The 18,156-nt window shown below is 40.8% G+C and overlaps 1 protein-coding gene across 1 annotated transcript; it reads left to right on the plus strand.

Moving 5' to 3' along the window:
* The first annotated feature begins 2,058 nt into the window (after positions 1 to 2,058).
* On the plus strand, positions 2,059 to 18,008 carry LOC133387475 (uncharacterized). Its single transcript, XM_061632294.1, has 7 exons — positions 2,059 to 2,184; positions 6,173 to 6,574; positions 6,998 to 7,408; positions 8,274 to 8,322; positions 8,881 to 8,987; positions 11,453 to 11,508; positions 13,086 to 18,008. The coding sequence occupies exons 1-7, from the start codon at positions 2,142 to 2,144 to the stop codon at positions 13,338 to 13,340; spliced, it is 1,323 nt and encodes a 440-aa protein (XP_061488278.1). The 5' UTR covers positions 2,059 to 2,141; the 3' UTR covers positions 13,341 to 18,008.
* Positions 18,009 to 18,156: the final 148 nt, after the last annotated feature.

Here is an 18,156-nt window from a genome sequence, read left to right on the forward strand (position 1 = left end):
GTTGTCAGTGTTGAGACTGCCAGTCTAGTCAGCGCTCATCCATGGAAAAGGGATGTGCCATCTTGTCCTTTTCCTCAGACAGTAAAATGACTTGGGCCAGCCATGATGGGTGTGCTAAGGAAAAGTACAGAAAAATAGAGCTCCTTCTTCAGAATAAGGCCTTGTAAGGAGTCTGATCTCAATTCAAGTTGCAAAAGCCCATTTCCTAGTTGCACAATCAGCATGCTGCAAATATAGGAAAATCCAGCTACCAAACCATTGTTGCGGTTTATGCTTCCCCCACTGTTTGCAATGTCATCACCAACCTATAACTCCTGTTCATCATCACAAGCACTGGAGTAAAAATGTGCTTATTTCCTCTGGTTAGAGAGCTTTCTACACAATTAAAATTTTGACTAATGAATCTCTTTTAATGGAGCAAAGTAATATGAAGAAAACCATTTGGACCGTTTGTGTTCTAGATTGTCGTGCATAACCAATTAATCATGCTTACATTAGTGTTTAAAGCCCTAAATGACTTACGCCTCACCTCCTTCCTTACAGACCCTCTCACATGTTAAGGTCAGCAGAGAGGGCCCTCTTGATGGTTCCACTGTCTTCAGAGTTCAGGGGGTGGTCTAGGAGAGGCCATTCTCTGTGACAGCACCTAAGCCATGGAATTCCCTCATTTCAGTGATGCTTCTAGCATCTTCATTATTTAATTTCCATCATATGCTGAAGATGCACCTCTTTGACGCCTGATATATGTGACTATAATTTCTTTTAAACTGTTTGTAATAACTGTATTTCAAATTGTTGTAACCCAACTTCAGACCTTATGGTGAAGGGCAGGTAACAAATTGAATAAATCAGCAACAGAACAAAACCTGGATTCTGAATTTCAATTCCCGTAGCTAAATTATGTCTTTTTGATACCTGAGTGAAGGGTCCACTTCACCCAAATTGCATGTTGGCATGTATATTCAAAATCATCATGATGGACATCAATAATGCTCACAAGCTGTTTTTTGCTCACCTCAAATCTTGGTGAAGTGAAAGGAGAAAGCAGCTCCAACAGTCAACATACTCTCAACTAGGGATGGGCAAGAATTTCAATTCAGTTTGCATTTCAAGCTGAATCTATCAAATTTGCACTTCCATAAACAATATGGGGATCAAACACAGCCATCAGTTGAAATTTGCACTTATGAAATTTGCAATTCAAAATTTATGAATTTTGTGATGCAGTTTGCCAAACAATGTTTACAAAAATGCATATATTAGGGGAAAGTGTGCATATAAATGAATATATGAGTGAAAGGTAAATGCAAAAGGGCATTATATGATGAGAAATGGCTTGCAAAAATGTGTACACTAGTCAAAGCTGCCTACAAAAATGTGTTTATTAGAAGAAATATGCACTAAAATGCTGGAGAATTTTCATGAGGATTTTTTAAAAAATCCTGCAAGTTGCTGCAGAAATGTGAAGAACTGAATTTAAGACTGGAAAAATGAGAAACCAAGACGACCGGAATTGACAGATCTGTCCATCCCTACTCTCAACCCTAGAGAGGAGCACATGCCCCAAACATACACAGTCCTGTAATAGTCTTTGATCCATGAATAAATACAGACAATATGGAAAGATTATTGCGATAAAACCCAGCTTTAATCTAAAGCATTACAAAGCGACTAGTACAACCTTTTTTCTCAAGACTTTATGTAATATAACAGGAATTTAGAGCATGTCATCAAATCACTCTTTTCTCAGTGTTGTGTCTTTTGTCCCATGTAAGGGAACAGATTAAGTGATAGGCTCTATTGTTACAATTCCTACATATGCTTACAAATTGCCACTGCAGTCACATCAAATTGAGATACGAAGTTGCAACAAGCATAACTGGCTTTATCAGTCACTGTTCTGCCCAGTGTCTTGTCTATTAGGAGACATCTGGCAGCAACTGCCCACAGTCCTAGCTGGGCAACTCTTCCAACACTAAAATTAAGACCTTTTTTAGAGACTCTTCCCATAGCTCTAAACCAGCACTGCTGATCTGGGACAAGAAAAGTGACAGGCAATGACAAAGGGCATTTGTTTCCTTCCTGCAAAGGCAAATTGACTCATGTGGTGCTTTGCAATCTAAACGCTGCTCAGTTCCAGGATGAAGGGATCCTCAGGTCTCCCGCTAGTGCTGATGCTAACAGGTAAGTCACAGAAGGAGACTCCTTTCCCAGACATCAATATAGAATTCACTAGTATGATGTTGAATTAAAAGGAAGATTTTGCTTATTTATTTTTGTAGTTATCTTTGTAGTTGACAACCAAAAGGCATCAAGTGTTGTTCTCATTTGTTAAAAGACAGGAGGGAACAAGATTCCCTGTCATTAGGGGAAGTACCATAGCTCAGTGGTAGAGCATCTGACTTGCATGCAGAAGGTCTTCGTCTCAGTCACCAGCATCTCCAGGTAGGGATGAGAGAACCGTCTGCTTGCAGTCCTGGAGAGCCACTGCCAGTCAGTGTAGACAATACAGAATTAGATGGACCAATGGTCTGACTCAGTATAAGGCAGCTTCCTATGTTCCATTTATACAGTCCTAGTGATTCACAAGGGAAAAGCTAGATTATGAATAATAGCTAAATTATACTTTGGGTGGCGGGGGAAGACTGGTCACCACCACCTCCTTTTATGAACCAAAATAACCCCATTCATTTATTTCAGTTGTTCATACCATAATGTCAATGAAGGAGTCTGCACATTACGAACAATATGTGAATTAAAAGAAGGCTGCAGTGATGCTTTCAGGAAAGCAAAGACTATGACCAGTCTGATGGCATCACAAGATTCTGTTGTTTTTGCTGTAGCAGACTAACATGAGGAAGTACCTCACTGTACCTCAGCAGCAGAGCACACACTTTGTCACAAAAGGTCTCAGGATCAAGCCCTGGTTCTCTTGATGGGGCTGGGGAAGAAGATCCCTGCCTAAAACTCTGGCAAGCTGCTGCCAATGAGTGTCAACAATTACTGAGTAAGATGGACTAGTCATCTGACCTATTATAAAGTAGTTTCTTATATTCCTATAGCTAACCCCTCTGGAAACTGTAGGGAAACTAGCAATTAACCTCCCAACAAAAAAGCTCAGATAGCAATCATTTGCCTTCCCTGAATTTTAAGTCAAATAAATGGGATTGAAGTGTTTTTTATTCACATGAAATGATGTATGAAAAAAATGGAAATGGACTGCCTTCAAGTCAATTGCGACTTATGGTGACCCTATGCATAGGGTTTTCCTGGTAAGTGGTATTCAGAGGGGGTTTACCATTGCCTTCCTCTGAGGCTGAGAGGCAGTGACTGGCCCAAGGTCACCCAGTGAGCTTCATGGCTATGTGGGGATTCAAAACCTGGTCTCCCAGGTCGTAGTCCAACACTCTAACTGCTACGCCACACTGGCTCTCGAAATGATGTATATAAGATGCCAAAGTATATTGGAAAAATAAGTTCTTGATACATTTGCTAGAAATTGGGGGATGGGGTTGGTACCATCCTGCTGAGGAGGCACCCAGACCTCATGGCTAGATTTCAGACCAATTCTGCTATTTATAATTATCTGTGCCTGAGCTGGTAGCAAGTAGCTTTATAGCACAGCGCCAATTCATCCATTTCTTTCCTTCCAGGATCAAAGTTTCTTCTCATTTTCTAAAGGAAAATTAGGTAGATATCTGATCATTCCAAGAATGATCTATCTTGTACCTAGCCGTATTTGAAAAAGAAAGTGACATTTAGGATATGTCTAAACTTCAGCCTCCTGAAACATGTTGTACTAGAAACATAGGAAACCAAAGAAGTTGGAATTACACATATGTGGTTACTGCTGCAGAAACAGCATAATCTGTGTAAGTTAGCTGTTGAATTCAGCTAAATCCCACTCAGAGTAGACCCACTGAAACTAATGAACATAGGTTAGCTATGGGTATGAGCTTCAATGGCTTTACTCTGAGTAGGACTAGCATTGAATACTACCCCATGTTTGCTGCCACCTGACATGTGGGTAGGTGGGAGCTAGCATGTGGAGGGATTGCATGGAACAGATTATGTTGGATGCACACCTGTCCTCCTCCACAGCCATATTCTAGAGCAGCCCGACATCTCCTGTGTCAAACACATTCATCACTGTTTACTCTTGGAGAAAGCCTTGCACCTCACAATTTTAGTTCCAAGTGAGTACCAAATTAATTTACCTGAAAGGTCAAATTTTTGCCATTTGTCAATTGTATATTGGCAACTGTGGCTCCTGCTGGGAGGAAGGGCGGGATATAAATTAAATAATATATAAATAAATACACATATATTTTACCTGCTCTTGTCCCAGGAATTTTGTGCCCTCTTAAGGCTTACTCACCTCCAGTGTCTGAACATCTTCCCTTACAAGGCAGGAAAGAGTCCAGAAGAGGCGACACTATATCTCTTACAGGCTTTTTGTGCCCCTCACAGTATTCAAGGAGAGAAAATCCTTGCTGCCCTGGGCTCCTGCTGGGAGGAAGGGCGGGATATAAATAAATAAATAAAATCGGGTGCAAAGAAAAACTAAAAAAATGATGTGACCTTAGAGCACCTCTAAGTTTCTCAGGACCAGGATGGAAGCATCTAATTAATGAACCAAACCAAAAGATCATACCACAAAAATCTCCCACAGACCACTTGAAAATTACTGATGGTCTCACAGATCACTTCACAATTTTTCTGCCTGTTGTAGCAATTTTAATGCGTTGTGCTAGATGCTGTATGATTTTTAGTTGTATTTTTTACTGCTTGTTTTATTGCTTATATTGCATTTTATTGTATTATCAATTGCATTCCATAGAATTCAAACTGTAATATAATAACATGCTTCTTTTATTTCCTCTGTTATATTTTATTGTATGACTGAATTCTAAGGAATGCAAATTGTAATACAACAAAATATAATAGGTTTTATGTTCACCGCCCAGAGAGCTATTGCTAGTCGGGCGGTATATAAATTTAATAAATAAATAAAATAAATAAATAAAAGAAGCAAAAAAATACAATTAAAGATCAGTATCTTGCATGTGGACATACTATGGAACACCTGAATGAAACATGAGGACCACTGTGGTCCACAGTCACAGTTTAGGAACCCCTGCACGAGATCATTCAACAAATGGCTGTATTTCTTTATCCATGTGAGATCTCCAAGTTAAAGATTCAGGGATATTTTGGTTTGGGCTTTCTTTCCCTGCCTGTGAATCATCAAAGGGTGTATCTCTCCACTATAAACCTAAATTGGTTTTAGATCAATTTAACTGTCATAGATTCCCTCAAAGGATCCTGGGAAGTGTCGTTTCTTTAATGTGCTGAGAATTCTCTGTTCAAAGATCTCTCCCCTTCCACCCCAGCAGAATTAGTTTCCCGGAGTTCACTGCAGATAGAAATGACTATTATCAGTGTTGGTATGTTCATAGTCCACTGCTAAGAAGAGAAGCAGCCCATGGACAATACCACCACTCTAGTGAGTTGCTTAGAAACATGGATAACAGAAATCAAGAAGCAACAGAGGGAAGAACAGGCCAGAGGTTGGCTTATCCAGATCATCAGTTCAGAGATTTTTAACAATTGAAATATAATCCTGAAAGCCTTGATTCAAAGATAGTTATTTATACAATTCACATGTAATGGATTGGAGAGCAGTCTCACGATAAAAGCTGTGGTGCGGGAGGCATAGGGGACAACCTGTCCCTCTCCTCCATCAAGATGTTTTGTATTTTAATATATATATATAATTTTTAAAATAATGATGAGTTGATCTCTCTTTTCAAAGGACACTTGCAGATTAGCCCTTAGAGAAAGTTTGATGTTGCTCAATTTCAGTGTCTACTTTATGATCACTAACCAATTTCTCCAGTCTACTTAACTTGTGAATGCAAGAATCCTTAACACTGTAGTATTGTATGCAGAGCCCCAAATTCAATCCCCGGTATCTCCGGATGAGTTTAATCTACTCACCTGAGAAGAACAGGTTCAACTCCCAGCATTTCCAGTTAAAAACAAAAATAGGCAGCCAATATACAGAAAGACCTGAACCACTGCCAGAGTAGACAACACATTATTGGGATAAATGAACACATGAAAGGTCAACTTTATGTCACCGTATGTATTTTTGTTGTTATTCTCCTAGGTCTTCTTGTGCCTACCAACACTTTCTTACCTCCAACATCTAGGATTCCATTCTTTGAAAGGTCTAACAAGCCAAGGAGAAGACTAGAAGAGGTAACAAAGGTGCAAGGAGAGTCTCTCAGCATAGAGGGCTTCTGTTCACAGCAACAAGAGAAAGTTTGGTGCAAAGGAGACCTGCTTGGAGAATGTAATCCTGCAGAGCCTCTTAGCCGATCAGGACCAGGATGGAAGCATCTGACTACAGTACCAAACCAAAGGGTTATACTTCAGGATCTGAGAAATGGCTGTGTTTCTTTTTTCATATCAGCTCTCCAAGTAGAAGATTCAGGGATATACTGGTTTGGGATTCTAGAGGGCCTGAATATTACGCCTTTAAGAAAAATGAAAGTGATTGTTCAGAAAGGTGAGCACTGGTAGGTACTTGGGGGTGTCAGATGGTATAACCTTTCTGGGACTGTACCATAGTCTCAGGTTCAACCCCCAACATTTCCTGTTAAAAAAAAGGCAGCAATATTGGGAAACACCTCAGAGAGCCAATCAAAGCAGACAGTACCATATTGTGACAAATGGACACTTGAAAAGTCATCATCATTTGGGAAAGGGCCATAGCTCAGTGGCAGAGCATATGATTTGCTTGCAGGTCCCAAGCTCACTCCCCAGCATCTTCAGATAGGGTTGAGAATGTCCCATATGAAATCTTTGAGAGCCACTGCCAGCCGGCATAGACAATACTGACCTATATGGACCAAGGGTCTGACTCTGTACAAGGCAGCTTCCTATGTTCCCATGTTCTCATTTTACTGTATTTTTACTGTTATTCTCCTAGGTTTCCTTGTGCCTACCAATACTCTCTCACCTCCAACACCTAGGGTTCCATTCTTTGAAAAGCCTAGCAAGCCAAGAAGAGGACTAGAAGAAGTGATGAAGATTCAAGGAGAGTCCCTCAGCATAGAGGGCTTCTGTTCACAGCAACATTTGCACGAAGACAAAGTCTGGTGCAAAGGAGACCTGCTGAAAGAATGTAACCCTACAGAGCCTCCTAGTCTCTCAGGACCGGGATGGAAGTATCTGGCTACTGAATTGAACCAGAGGATTGCATTACAGGATCTGGGAAATGGCTGTGCTTCTTTTTTTATGTCAGCTCTCCAAGTAGAAGATACAGGGATATATTGGTTTGGGATTCTGGATGGCCTGAATATTACACCATTAAGAAAAATCAAAGTGACTGTTCGTAAAGGTGAGCAACGTAGGTAACTGGATGTAGCTCCAATCTACCACTTTAGACTGCATATAGTTCATTTTATTTATTAAATTTGTTAGTCACTTTTCTACACAAATATGGCACTCAAAGAGTGATGAAAGTTTTATAGTTAATAAAAATTAAAATTAAAAAGCAAAGATTAAAATATATATATAAAGTTAAAAACGAAACAGTACATAGGCAGTAGAGCAATCCTTCTTAGGAAAGCTACACAACCAAAACGCCTGAGTTCATGTTTGATTACTCTCCCAGACAGAAAAGTTGTGTTCTGGCATAGCCTTTCCCCTTACTTTTTTTTTTTTGATGTTCAAGAGTTTTTCTTTATCTGTGGAAGCATTGAACATGCTTCCTACAGTCTGAAACAGCCTTTCCCAACCAGTGTGCCTCCAGATGTTGTTGGACCACAATTTCCATCTTTCCTGACCATTGGCAATGCTGGCTGAGGCTGATGGGAGTTGTGGTCCAACATCATCTGGAGGCACACTGGTTGGGAAAGGCTGGTCTGAAATGTAGTGGCTTCACTGAGTCACTGTCAATGAGAGCTTTATTAGAACAGAGTCTGAGATACATCACCAGGGAAACATGCACAACTAGAATGAGAAAGCAATGCCTCCTCAGTTAGAACAGATGAATAATAACACCGTTGTCTTAAAAGGAAGCTGCAAACACTGTCCCAAAGACCTGTATTGAGTCCAGTGTTGAATATTAACATATCCATTCATGATCAGACAACAAAGGGAACAAAGTAGTAAAGACAGCAAAATCCAAATACACCTGGGAAGAGCAACAACGACAAAGCAACAAAAAAGTCTTGTCTTATTTGGTACAATTTTATTTTCAGGACAGCAAAATAACAGCACCGTGACAGCAGCCAGTGAAAATGAACAAAGGTACCAATATTACATTTATTATTTAAAGGCATCAAGATTAAGGATTTATGTATTCATTCTATCTCTCTATGTTGTACTGCAGTTGGGTCTAAACAATTTATGTGAGCAAAGAAGCAATTACAGGTTTTGACTTTTCCACTCACAGACTTATATAACGGCACTTCTAGACTTTTGTTTTATGTACTCTTAAGTGCTATGTTTCTCTATATCTAATATGCAGTATCTAATATGCATGTACCTTTTCTCTGTTGCACAACTGTGCTAACAAGCCTTGAACCATTTGCATACTTCTAACTTCCTCTGATAACAAGGTAAAGCTTGACTGCATGATATGCATACCAACCATATCCTAACAAATGTACTAGACACCTGTTAGCAAAGCCCATTGGCTGACTTTCAGCCAGTCACAGTATCTCTCCGCCTAAACTACTTCACAAGGCTATTGTGAGGATAAAAGCGGGAGAGGGGAGAACCATGTTCACCAATTTGAGAAAAGTAGGTTATAAAATGTAATTAACTAACAGGCAGGTTTAACTTATGTCCTATGGATTGTTTCAGAGTTTACCAGGTTGTCTTAGTCCTGGTTTCCATTGCAGTTGGCATAACTATCATAGCTGCTCTTGCATTAGTTGTTGTCACGATGCTCCTCCAGAAGAAAATGACAGGTATGATTGAGATTCGTTTGCTTTTATGTAGCTCAGCCATTTTAAACATTTCAGAACATGCATAATGGTACCTGCAGGAATATCAGTGAATGGATTTGGATTTGAATACTGTATAACAGATTGCCAGGACTTCGTTCTGGAATGCTTTTATTTGAATAGCTTTGTCCGCTTCCATGTCAGTTTGTTGAAACACTGTTTAAAAAAACCCTCTGTGCTATACGAAAGAGGAAGAGAATTTGAGGGTCTGTTTGATAGATATTCTAAAGTATGAACTGATTGTACTAGATGGCAAAAGGGGAGAAAGGACAAATCAGGAGAAGGGGTCAGGCTGAATGTATATGGGAGACCTGCTAAATACACAGAAAAGTTTTGACAGCGGGGGGGGGGAACTGATGACTCCCAAAATTGGCCTGAGGCAAGGGATGCACATGTTGTTGGTAAACCTCAGCAGCCATAAACAGCATTAGGGATGGGTGAGAATTTCGATTCAGTTCGCATTTCAAGCAGAATTTATCAATTTTGCAATTTCCAAAACAATAGAACTCAAACACAGCCATCCTTCAAAATTCACATTTATTAGAATTTTGGGGTGCAGTTTGCCAGCTAGACATCATTTACAAAAATGTATGTATTAGGGGAAAGTGTGCATAAAAATGAATACATGAATAAAAATAACATGAAAAATGTGTTTATTTGGAGAAATTCACACTAAAATAGTATTTTCATGAGGATTTTTGTTTTCAAAAAATTTGCAGATTGCTGTAGAAATGTAGAGACCTGAATTTAACATTGGAAAAATGAGAAACTGAGAGAACTGAAACAGACAGATATTTCCATCCCTAAACAGCATAGAGGTGCAAAGCCTTAGCCAATCAGGGCTGAGAATTAGGCTAATGCTTGCTTGTTACTTGTTTTCTCTCAACCAGGGGACTAAAGGAGGTAGTGAATTGTATTTGGAGGATGTATGCTTCCAGGCACGCATCCTTAATCCCCACCCTCTGCGGATTCATCTAGTTGCGGGTGTGTATGCTAATATTCACAATGTAAATCCACAGGAAGGGGCTAGAATTGATCTCTAGAACACGTTTCTCAGAGTGCATATTGTCCAGGATCCATTCACCACAAAAACATTCCCCTTCAGTAGTGAGGACCCTCCGTGGCGCAGAGTGGTAAGTGGTGGTAACGCAACCAAAGCTCTGCTCACGGCCGGAGTTCGATTCCAATGGAAGGAGGAAGTCGAATCTCCGGTAAAAGGGGGCAAGGTCCACTCAGCCTTCCATCCATCCGTGGTCGGTAAAATGAGTACCCGGCGTACGCTGGAGGCTAAAGAAAGGCCGGGGAAGGAACTGGCAATCCCACCCCATATATATGGTCTGCCTAGTAAACGTCGCAAGACGTCACCCTAAGAGTTGGAAATGACTCGCACTATGAGTGCGGGGACACCTTTACCTTCAGTAGTGAGAACGTCCAGGGGAGAAAGAACTGGCATTGGAAGATCCGTACCTGATGGCACACATTCCCTAAACCCAATTCTCCTGACAGGAGTTCTACCACAGCCCCTCTGTTCTAGTAGGGTGGTTTCTGGGGTTGCATGACAACAGCTGTCACCTGAACTGACTCCATGGAACCAAACTGGGGAAGATCTACAGCAGCCCATATGCTTTGGGGTCAGACATATGCATGTGAAAAGTGGAGATGGAGAGTAGAAGTAGGAAATATCTCCTTTTTGCTGAGCCTTTCTCCTTGAAATCTTTCAGAAGTCTCACACAGCAGATATTTAACAGGGGAATATTACCATTTCACAGTTAGCAGCCATCATCCTATCTTCTGATCCAGCTTCTCTACTTTAACACAGTAGCTTTTTTGTAATTAGTTGTGCTGATCAAGGAAAGAAGGCCAACACACTGAAGTAGTGCAGATCCACTTGCTGGATTAGGAACCACATATGCAGACTGGATGCAGATCTAGAACCCAATACATCTGGACATGAAACATCTAACACTATCCCACTCTATGACATGGTGGAGATGGGGATGCATGGCAGATGCACATTACCACCTCTTAAACAATTTCTCCAGTATAACACCTTACTGCATGTGACTATCTCACAGTCAGGATCAATAGCTTTACACTTCTCACAATCATCTTTTAATGAAAAACACAAGGATGACTTTCAAAAATTTCATTTCCTCTCAGCTCAGAGAAAGCCCATGTACTGAGTACATGCCACACTTTTAGCAATCTGTAAATATAAACAGAACCATTTCATATATTATGCAGAGGCAAACCTAAGTTTGCCAATGAACATACATTCAACAAGCAGCTGCAATTGATCAGTTTGCCATCTTCACTTTTTTAAGGTGTACACTTACTTACGTTTTTAGCATTCAACTAAAAATTTAACATGTGAAGTGGCCCATAGACAGGTACATTTATATACTAAAATGAGACTCTCTTCTTAATAGAAGCAGATGACCTGAATTTTGGTGATAACCCAAACTGTAGAGTAATAACATTACAGGTAAGATAACCTTTCACAAGTTAGGAGAAATTCTGACCATAGGCAGTTTCCTCACTGTGAAAAAGTAGTAGTATGAGCATTATCAGTTTCCTTAGGAACATATATTCAAATATGCATTGCTTTGCTAGATTATCACATTCAACTCAGACTTGCAATAAGATCTACAGGGATTCTGGAGCCTGTATGTGGACCAGAGTTCTCACCATTTCTAGCGGAATTTTTAAAAAAGTGTTGGCATTTAATTTCCTGAAAATATACAATTGCCCAATGCCCAGCATTAAGTTGCAAACTAGGCACCGACCTTTAGTGTGAATGCCATATGCAAAACTTCAGTAGCATACAACTGTCATATTCTCATTACTGGGAAATTAATGTGGGCTATTGGAAATGCATTTAATTCAGTCACAGTGCCTTTTCTTGAGCACTTCTGAGTAATGTGCACATTCACATTCTTACTCTGGTTGGCCACTGTGGGAACAGGATGCTGGACCAGGTGGGCCTTTTGTCCAATTCAGCATGGGTTTTCTTATGTTAATTATCAGTAACAGAATATGGTGTGGTGTGGCTTTTTAAAATTGTGTTTTATTTAAGAATTTTGTTGGGGTCCTGGCATAAGTACACTGTGGTTTTTCCAGTTCTGAGTGGCCTATAGAACAAGAAGAGCTGCTTTTATTATCAGTGCAATACTGTGCTCACAAGTTAATCAGTTGAGGGGCATTAGAATGAGATGGAACAAAGCCTTTTTGGTGGTGGCACTCTGGTTGTGGAATACCTTCCCTAGAGAGACTCGCCTGACACCCACATTATGATCCTTTCACCACCAGGTGAAGATCCGTTTATGTTCCCAGGCATTTGTAATTCTTAAGATATTTTGGTGATTTTTAATGCTTTTACATATGGTTTGCTGCTCTATTTTTAATTGTGATGTTTTGTTCTTGGTTGTTTTAAAACGTTTTGTGGCTTTTAAATTCACCACACAGAGACCACTAATTATAGGGTGTTACACAAATGTAAGTAAATAAATGATACCACTAGAGATGTGCAGATCCACTGCCTCAACCAAACAGCCGCCTACATAAATGCATGTGTAGAGAAAAGCTCCAACAGCTGAGTTCTGTCCACAAAAATGGGTTGGAGTAGTGGGCAGCATGGGGGAGGACCACATTTTGCCAAATCCTACCCCCCCTTCCATAGACATGCACACAAACACAGCAGAATCTATACCAGTTCAGATATCTTGGATGCTACAGGCATTCCAGACATAAATATGCCCTCCTCTCCTGCAGAAATGTGATAAGATTGCTCTATTATACTTTTTCGCTGGCCTATGCTATTGGGCTATGAATATATTACTACATACAATGTACATATTTATTCTAGTAGTAGTGCAACTAGCTTATTTTAAATAAGTCTGTCAAAACTGGAAGAGTCAGACAGAAACCCCTAACAAACCACTAATACATGCAGATACAATGCTAAAAATGGGAATTGACACTCGGAGATGAAATAAGGATGGTATTTAAGAAACTAATTATTTCCAAAATATTATTTCTCTTCCATTACTTATCAATGTTCAGATACATGAAAGCAATGCTACCAATAATTCTATGGACAAAGAAGCAAGCCCAGCATATGCCATATTGAAACAGCCAAAATCAAGGATAGAGGATGTGACGCATGTCAACACAAAGTTTCCAAGGTCAAGTTTCATCAAATGTTCTAGTGTGCTCTCCTCTTCAGGCCAGTGCTCTCCTGGTGTGCTCTCCTCTTCTGGATCTGTCAAGTATGCAAACATCATTTTTGGTTCCCGGGTTCAACATATCAAGGACTAAAGACAAACCGGACTTACCTGTATGAATTCTATGGTCCTGGTTCTGAAACGTAGTAATGAAATACACCTACCAAAGGTAGAAGTTACATTTGGCTGAGAATTCAAAGGTATTTTCCAGATGCCTCTTTAGTTTCTTAGAAGTGTTAGACTGATTATTATTTTAAGAGCTGTTAGACTAACCTAAAATATAATAGGTTCATTATCTGGAACTAATATGTAAGCCAGCCCACACATGCAGGCATCCCTACCCCCCACATGGGAGTAGCTTTGACCCCCACGCTATCATACGGAGGCACATTTCCTCAAACCAGGCTGTGCACAGGAAGCCAGCCACTATCTCTAACAGTGAACACCGTGGATGTGAAAACAAACTGTGCGTTTGCTCTCCCACCACCCCTAGACTCCCAAGTTCAGTTCTCATTCATGCTATGGATGCTTTAAACTCCTCTCATAAAAAATATAATTGAGTATAGCATGTAGCATATGTACGCATAAAGTGCCCTGAGTATAAAAAAAGGCTTTCAGCCCATTTTTCTCAACAACTGCAATTTGTGAAATATGTTGGTGAAGATAATTTCACAGACACAAGTGGGAAGAACATACTATATCTTTTTAGACACATGGGTTGCCTAAGACTTCTTGGCAGTGAGGAGGGGTGTTAAAATGTTTTCTTGTTCTTTTGATATGTAATGACCTGGTTATATACTTTTTAACTATGAACAAATGATATATTTTTTAAAAACCTGCAAAATGTGAACTATCAGTCAGGAAACTGGCTTCCCTGGATAACATCTGTTTTAAGGGTTCAAGCCTGATTAGGGGTATGACAGGGTGGGGAACCTTTGGCCCTCCGTATGTTGCTGAACTACAACCCCAGCAAGCACGGCTAATGGCCATGGAGGATGGCAGTTATAGTTCAGCAACATCTGGAAGGCCAAAGGTTCCTCACACCTGGGCTAAATAGTTGTATTTATTTAACATTTGTTGTAAACATTTAAGGCCAACCTTAACGACAACAGACATTCTGTGCATTTAAAACACTGAAGTATCCCATTTTGGGGGTGGGGGAGGAAGGGAGAGCAGGAGGGTTGTTTTAGCTCCAACACCAGATGTGTGTTTGAGCAGCTGAAAAGCAGTTGAGAAGGGCTGCGGGGAGACATGTGGAGGCACAGGGAGGGTTTAAGCCAGAGCTTGGAAAAGTTACTTTTTTGAACTGCAACTCCCATCAGTCCAGTCCAGTGGCCATGCTGGCTGGGGCTGATGGGAGTTGTAGTTCAAAAAAGTAACTTTTCCAAGCTCTGGAACTTTAAGCACCCCTCGCAGTTTGTTGGAAAAGTGATGTACTTCATGAATATTAGCTTTCAAGTGTGTTCAAATTTTTATGAGGCAATTCTAGTTGCTATTTATACGACTGCCGCTGCACTGACTACATGGAACTACACCATGAACTGTCTCTTTATAATTTTTCAATTGAAAGACAACTAATTAATTTACTTTTATTATTGTTGAATTCACACAAACAGTGACCATATTATGGGTTGGGGAAGGCAATTGTCTTATACTACATGCTAAACTAGAGGTATCTTTATCTCCAATCCCGGGAGTGACAGCAGTGCAACTTGCCATTGGAAAGTGAGAAAGATATAAAATGCTCTCTAATGGCATGAGCTTCCAGTGGCAATCCCTTCTCACAGTATGTGATACACAACATATTATAAGAGTTATGCAATTACCAAATTGCTTGGCGATCACTCTTCCTAAGTATATTCTGCAACTCAGATGAGACCAATACATCCAACACAAAGTACAGAGTTTCACCTGCTACTGTAAATAAAACCAAATGTGAGAATGTTCAACAAGCGTAGGTGAAAAAAAATCTTTAAGGCTCCCTCTGCTGGGCAAACTAGGAAGATATCTAGTTTTGATGGGCAGTCAAGGCAGTTAATGAAGGCAGCTCCACATTCCCTTCGCAAGAACAAGACTGGGAATTAGCATGTAGCATTATTTTATTTATTTGATTTGATTTATATCCCGCCCTTCCTTCCAGCAGGAGCCCAGGACGGCAAACAGAAACACTTAGAACACTTTCAAACATCATAAAAACAGACCTTAAATTAAAACAAAACAACTTTAAAAACATTTTTAAAAAAGCTTTAAAAACATCTTTTAAAAAGGGTTAAAAACATTAAAAAGCAATTCTAACACAGACACAGACTGGGATAGGTTTCAACTTAAAACGCTTGTTGAAAGAGGAAAGTCTTCAATAGGGCCCAAAAGATAGCAGACATGGCGCCTGCCTAATATTCAAGGGGAGGGAATTCCACAGGGTAGGTGCCGCCACACTAAAGGTCCGTTTCCTATATTGTGCAGAACGAACCTCCTGATAAGATGATATCTGCAGGAGGCCCTCACCTGCAGAGCTCAGTGATCGACTGGGTATATAAGGGGTAAGACAATCTTTGAGGTATCCTCAGTATACCTCTTATTTACCCACCAATTTCCTCACCTGCCCAAATTCCATGCCAAAAGGCAAGCACACATCTCTTTGAATTTGAACCTCTGTAGTATGAAGTGGGCAAAATGAGAAGGATCCTTAAAAGCAGAATCCAGCCAAAAAATTCCTGCTCAGCCCCTAAGCGGCGATTGGCAAAGCCCATACTACATACAGGGAAGAAGGGTGGGTGCAACAAAAGCATGAGTATCCTGGTCCCGAGCTGTATAGGGCTTTGTACGCCAAAACTAGAACCTTGAACTCGGCCTGGTAGCAAATGGGCAGCCATTGCAACTCTTTCAGTAGTGGGGTGACATGTTGGCGATACCCTGGCCCAGTGAGCAGTCTCGCCGCCACATTTTGCACCAGCTGCAGTTTCCATTACATTCACCTATCCAAATATTTTTTAGACATTTGCACCATTTGATGGAACCATACCCACTCCCAATTTGCTCATCCAGTTTTTTCACTAGCTTCTTGTTCTTGTTGAGTTTCTTCAAAGCCTCTATGTCCATGTGAGACATGGCAACTGCTTTGGTCTCATCACAGTGCTGCTAGTCCCCCAACACACAGAGAAAAACTTAGGCCGCAGAGCAGACTTGAGCCTGAGAAAGAAAGAAGGCAACACCACACATAACACTAAACATCTGCAGCTATACAAATCCTCAAAGAAAACTCAAACCATTGCTGAACACTCTTCCCCATTCAAATAGCCAGAAAATGTTCAACCACATCTACTTTAGCTTCTTAAAATAGTCAGAGAGATCCACAAGAGTACTTAAAGACACCACCCTCCCCTTATGTTCCAAGATCTAGGGTAAGGGGTCTCTACAGCTACATCCACTATTACACGGAAAGGTCTAAACAGGAACCCATTTCTCACATGGCCAACAGCAAATGCTCTCACCTATGCCGATCAACACTGCCTACGTGCAAGCACTTTCCTGAGCACACAAGGGAGCTTTGGGCACCCACCCTGTGTGAAGAATAGTCAGGACTGAGGGCCAATCTGCTAGCTTCCTACTATGCTGCCCTTCTCCCCATACACCTAAGAAAGGAAAATTATTTCGACAAGAAAAGAGTGGATGCAGCCAGGAAAAGAGCAAGTACCTCATCTTGGCTTCTTGTCAGTCACCAGAAAAGGAGTGCAGACATCCTTTCATGAGAGAGGTGAACCACCTAATCTTGTGAGAAGATGCGTCCTGTGGGATGCCATGCTAGGAGCAGGAACATGCCAACATTATGCAACAGAAGAAAAATAGTTCCGTGCGTGTTGGAGGGTGGGGTGTGAGCACACACTTACTTAGCAAATGGCAGGAAAGAGTCAAGAACCCAAGTAGATTGTGGCTGCTTAAACAGGTATATTGTCACCATTGAAGCTGCCCTTCAAGTCAGTCCTTACTGCAATACAGCAACAGGGCTAGAATTTGTCAAGAATTAAGTGAATTGTAAAATGCTGCTGTACTCAGCAATTCTAGCCCCAGCTGCACTATACATTTAACAGAGCTTGGGAGTAATTAGTTACAAAAAAATGAATTACCTGTAACAAGTAGGTAATTTATTTACATTTTGATTGTAATAGAGCGAGGAGCAACTTTATTACTTTTGAGGTGTAATTGTGTTACTTTTGGGTGTTCGGGGGGGAGCAGGGGAAGTCTGCTCTGATTCATGAAAATCATGTGCCTCAAACTGAGGTATGCAGCATCGCTCGTCTCGTGTTCTGTGGGTGTTTAGGAGGCAGCAAGGGAAGAGGTGGAGGGCGAGATGGGTGGAGAAAACAGTTGTTTAAAAAATGGATGGTGGTGGTGGTGAAGAATGGAGGGAGAAAGGAGTCGAAGAGCAAGAATGTGGATGGAGGAGAAGGCAGCAGCAGAATGAAAACAAAGAACTGTGGAAGTGAGAGATGATGATGTGTGCATGTTAATACTGTGTTTGTGCGCCTCTGCTGCCCTCCCTGGCTACTTTGCTGCATTTGCAGTGTTTTAACTTTTTGGCACCCCGGTGGAAAACGTTTGCTTAGTTGGTGGCAGGGCAGGGTCCGGGAAGTGAGAGAGATGATGCTTTCTGGCTGAGAGTGTGTGTGTTGGGGAGGGGAGGTTGCAATTGCTTTGGTGCACAAAGATCTGAGTGGTGGCCTCTGCCTCCCTCCCTGCTTCCCTTATCAGGGGAGAGACCACAACTGCTACCTTATGAATAAAAAGAATTCTACTACCTCTGTGTATGTGTGTTTATTTTTAATGTTGTTTTAGGCTACTTAAGGTGTGCAGCAGCCAAGGCCAGCACCTTGTAGGCACTCTAGGTTTTTTTTAAAGTAACTTAACTGTAA

This window comes from Rhineura floridana, chromosome 6 (genome assembly GCF_030035675.1).
Source record: "Rhineura floridana isolate rRhiFlo1 chromosome 6, rRhiFlo1.hap2, whole genome shotgun sequence".
NCBI classification, from domain to species: domain Eukaryota; kingdom Metazoa; phylum Chordata; class Lepidosauria; order Squamata; family Rhineuridae; genus Rhineura; species Rhineura floridana.

Excerpts from the sequence above, each read along its gene's own strand:
- LOC133387475 (XM_061632294.1), top strand. The coding sequence starts at position 2,142 with ATGAAGGGATCCTCAGGTCTCCCGCTAGTGCTGATGCTAACAG. Across the intron at positions 6,575-6,997 it reads GAAAGTGATTGTTCAGAAAG|GTTTCCTTGTGCCTACCAAT; the intron begins GTGAGCACTGGT and ends TTATTCTCCTAG. Across the intron at positions 11,509-13,085 it reads GTAGAGTAATAACATTACAG|ATACATGAAAGCAATGCTAC; the intron begins GTAAGATAACCT and ends ATCAATGTTCAG.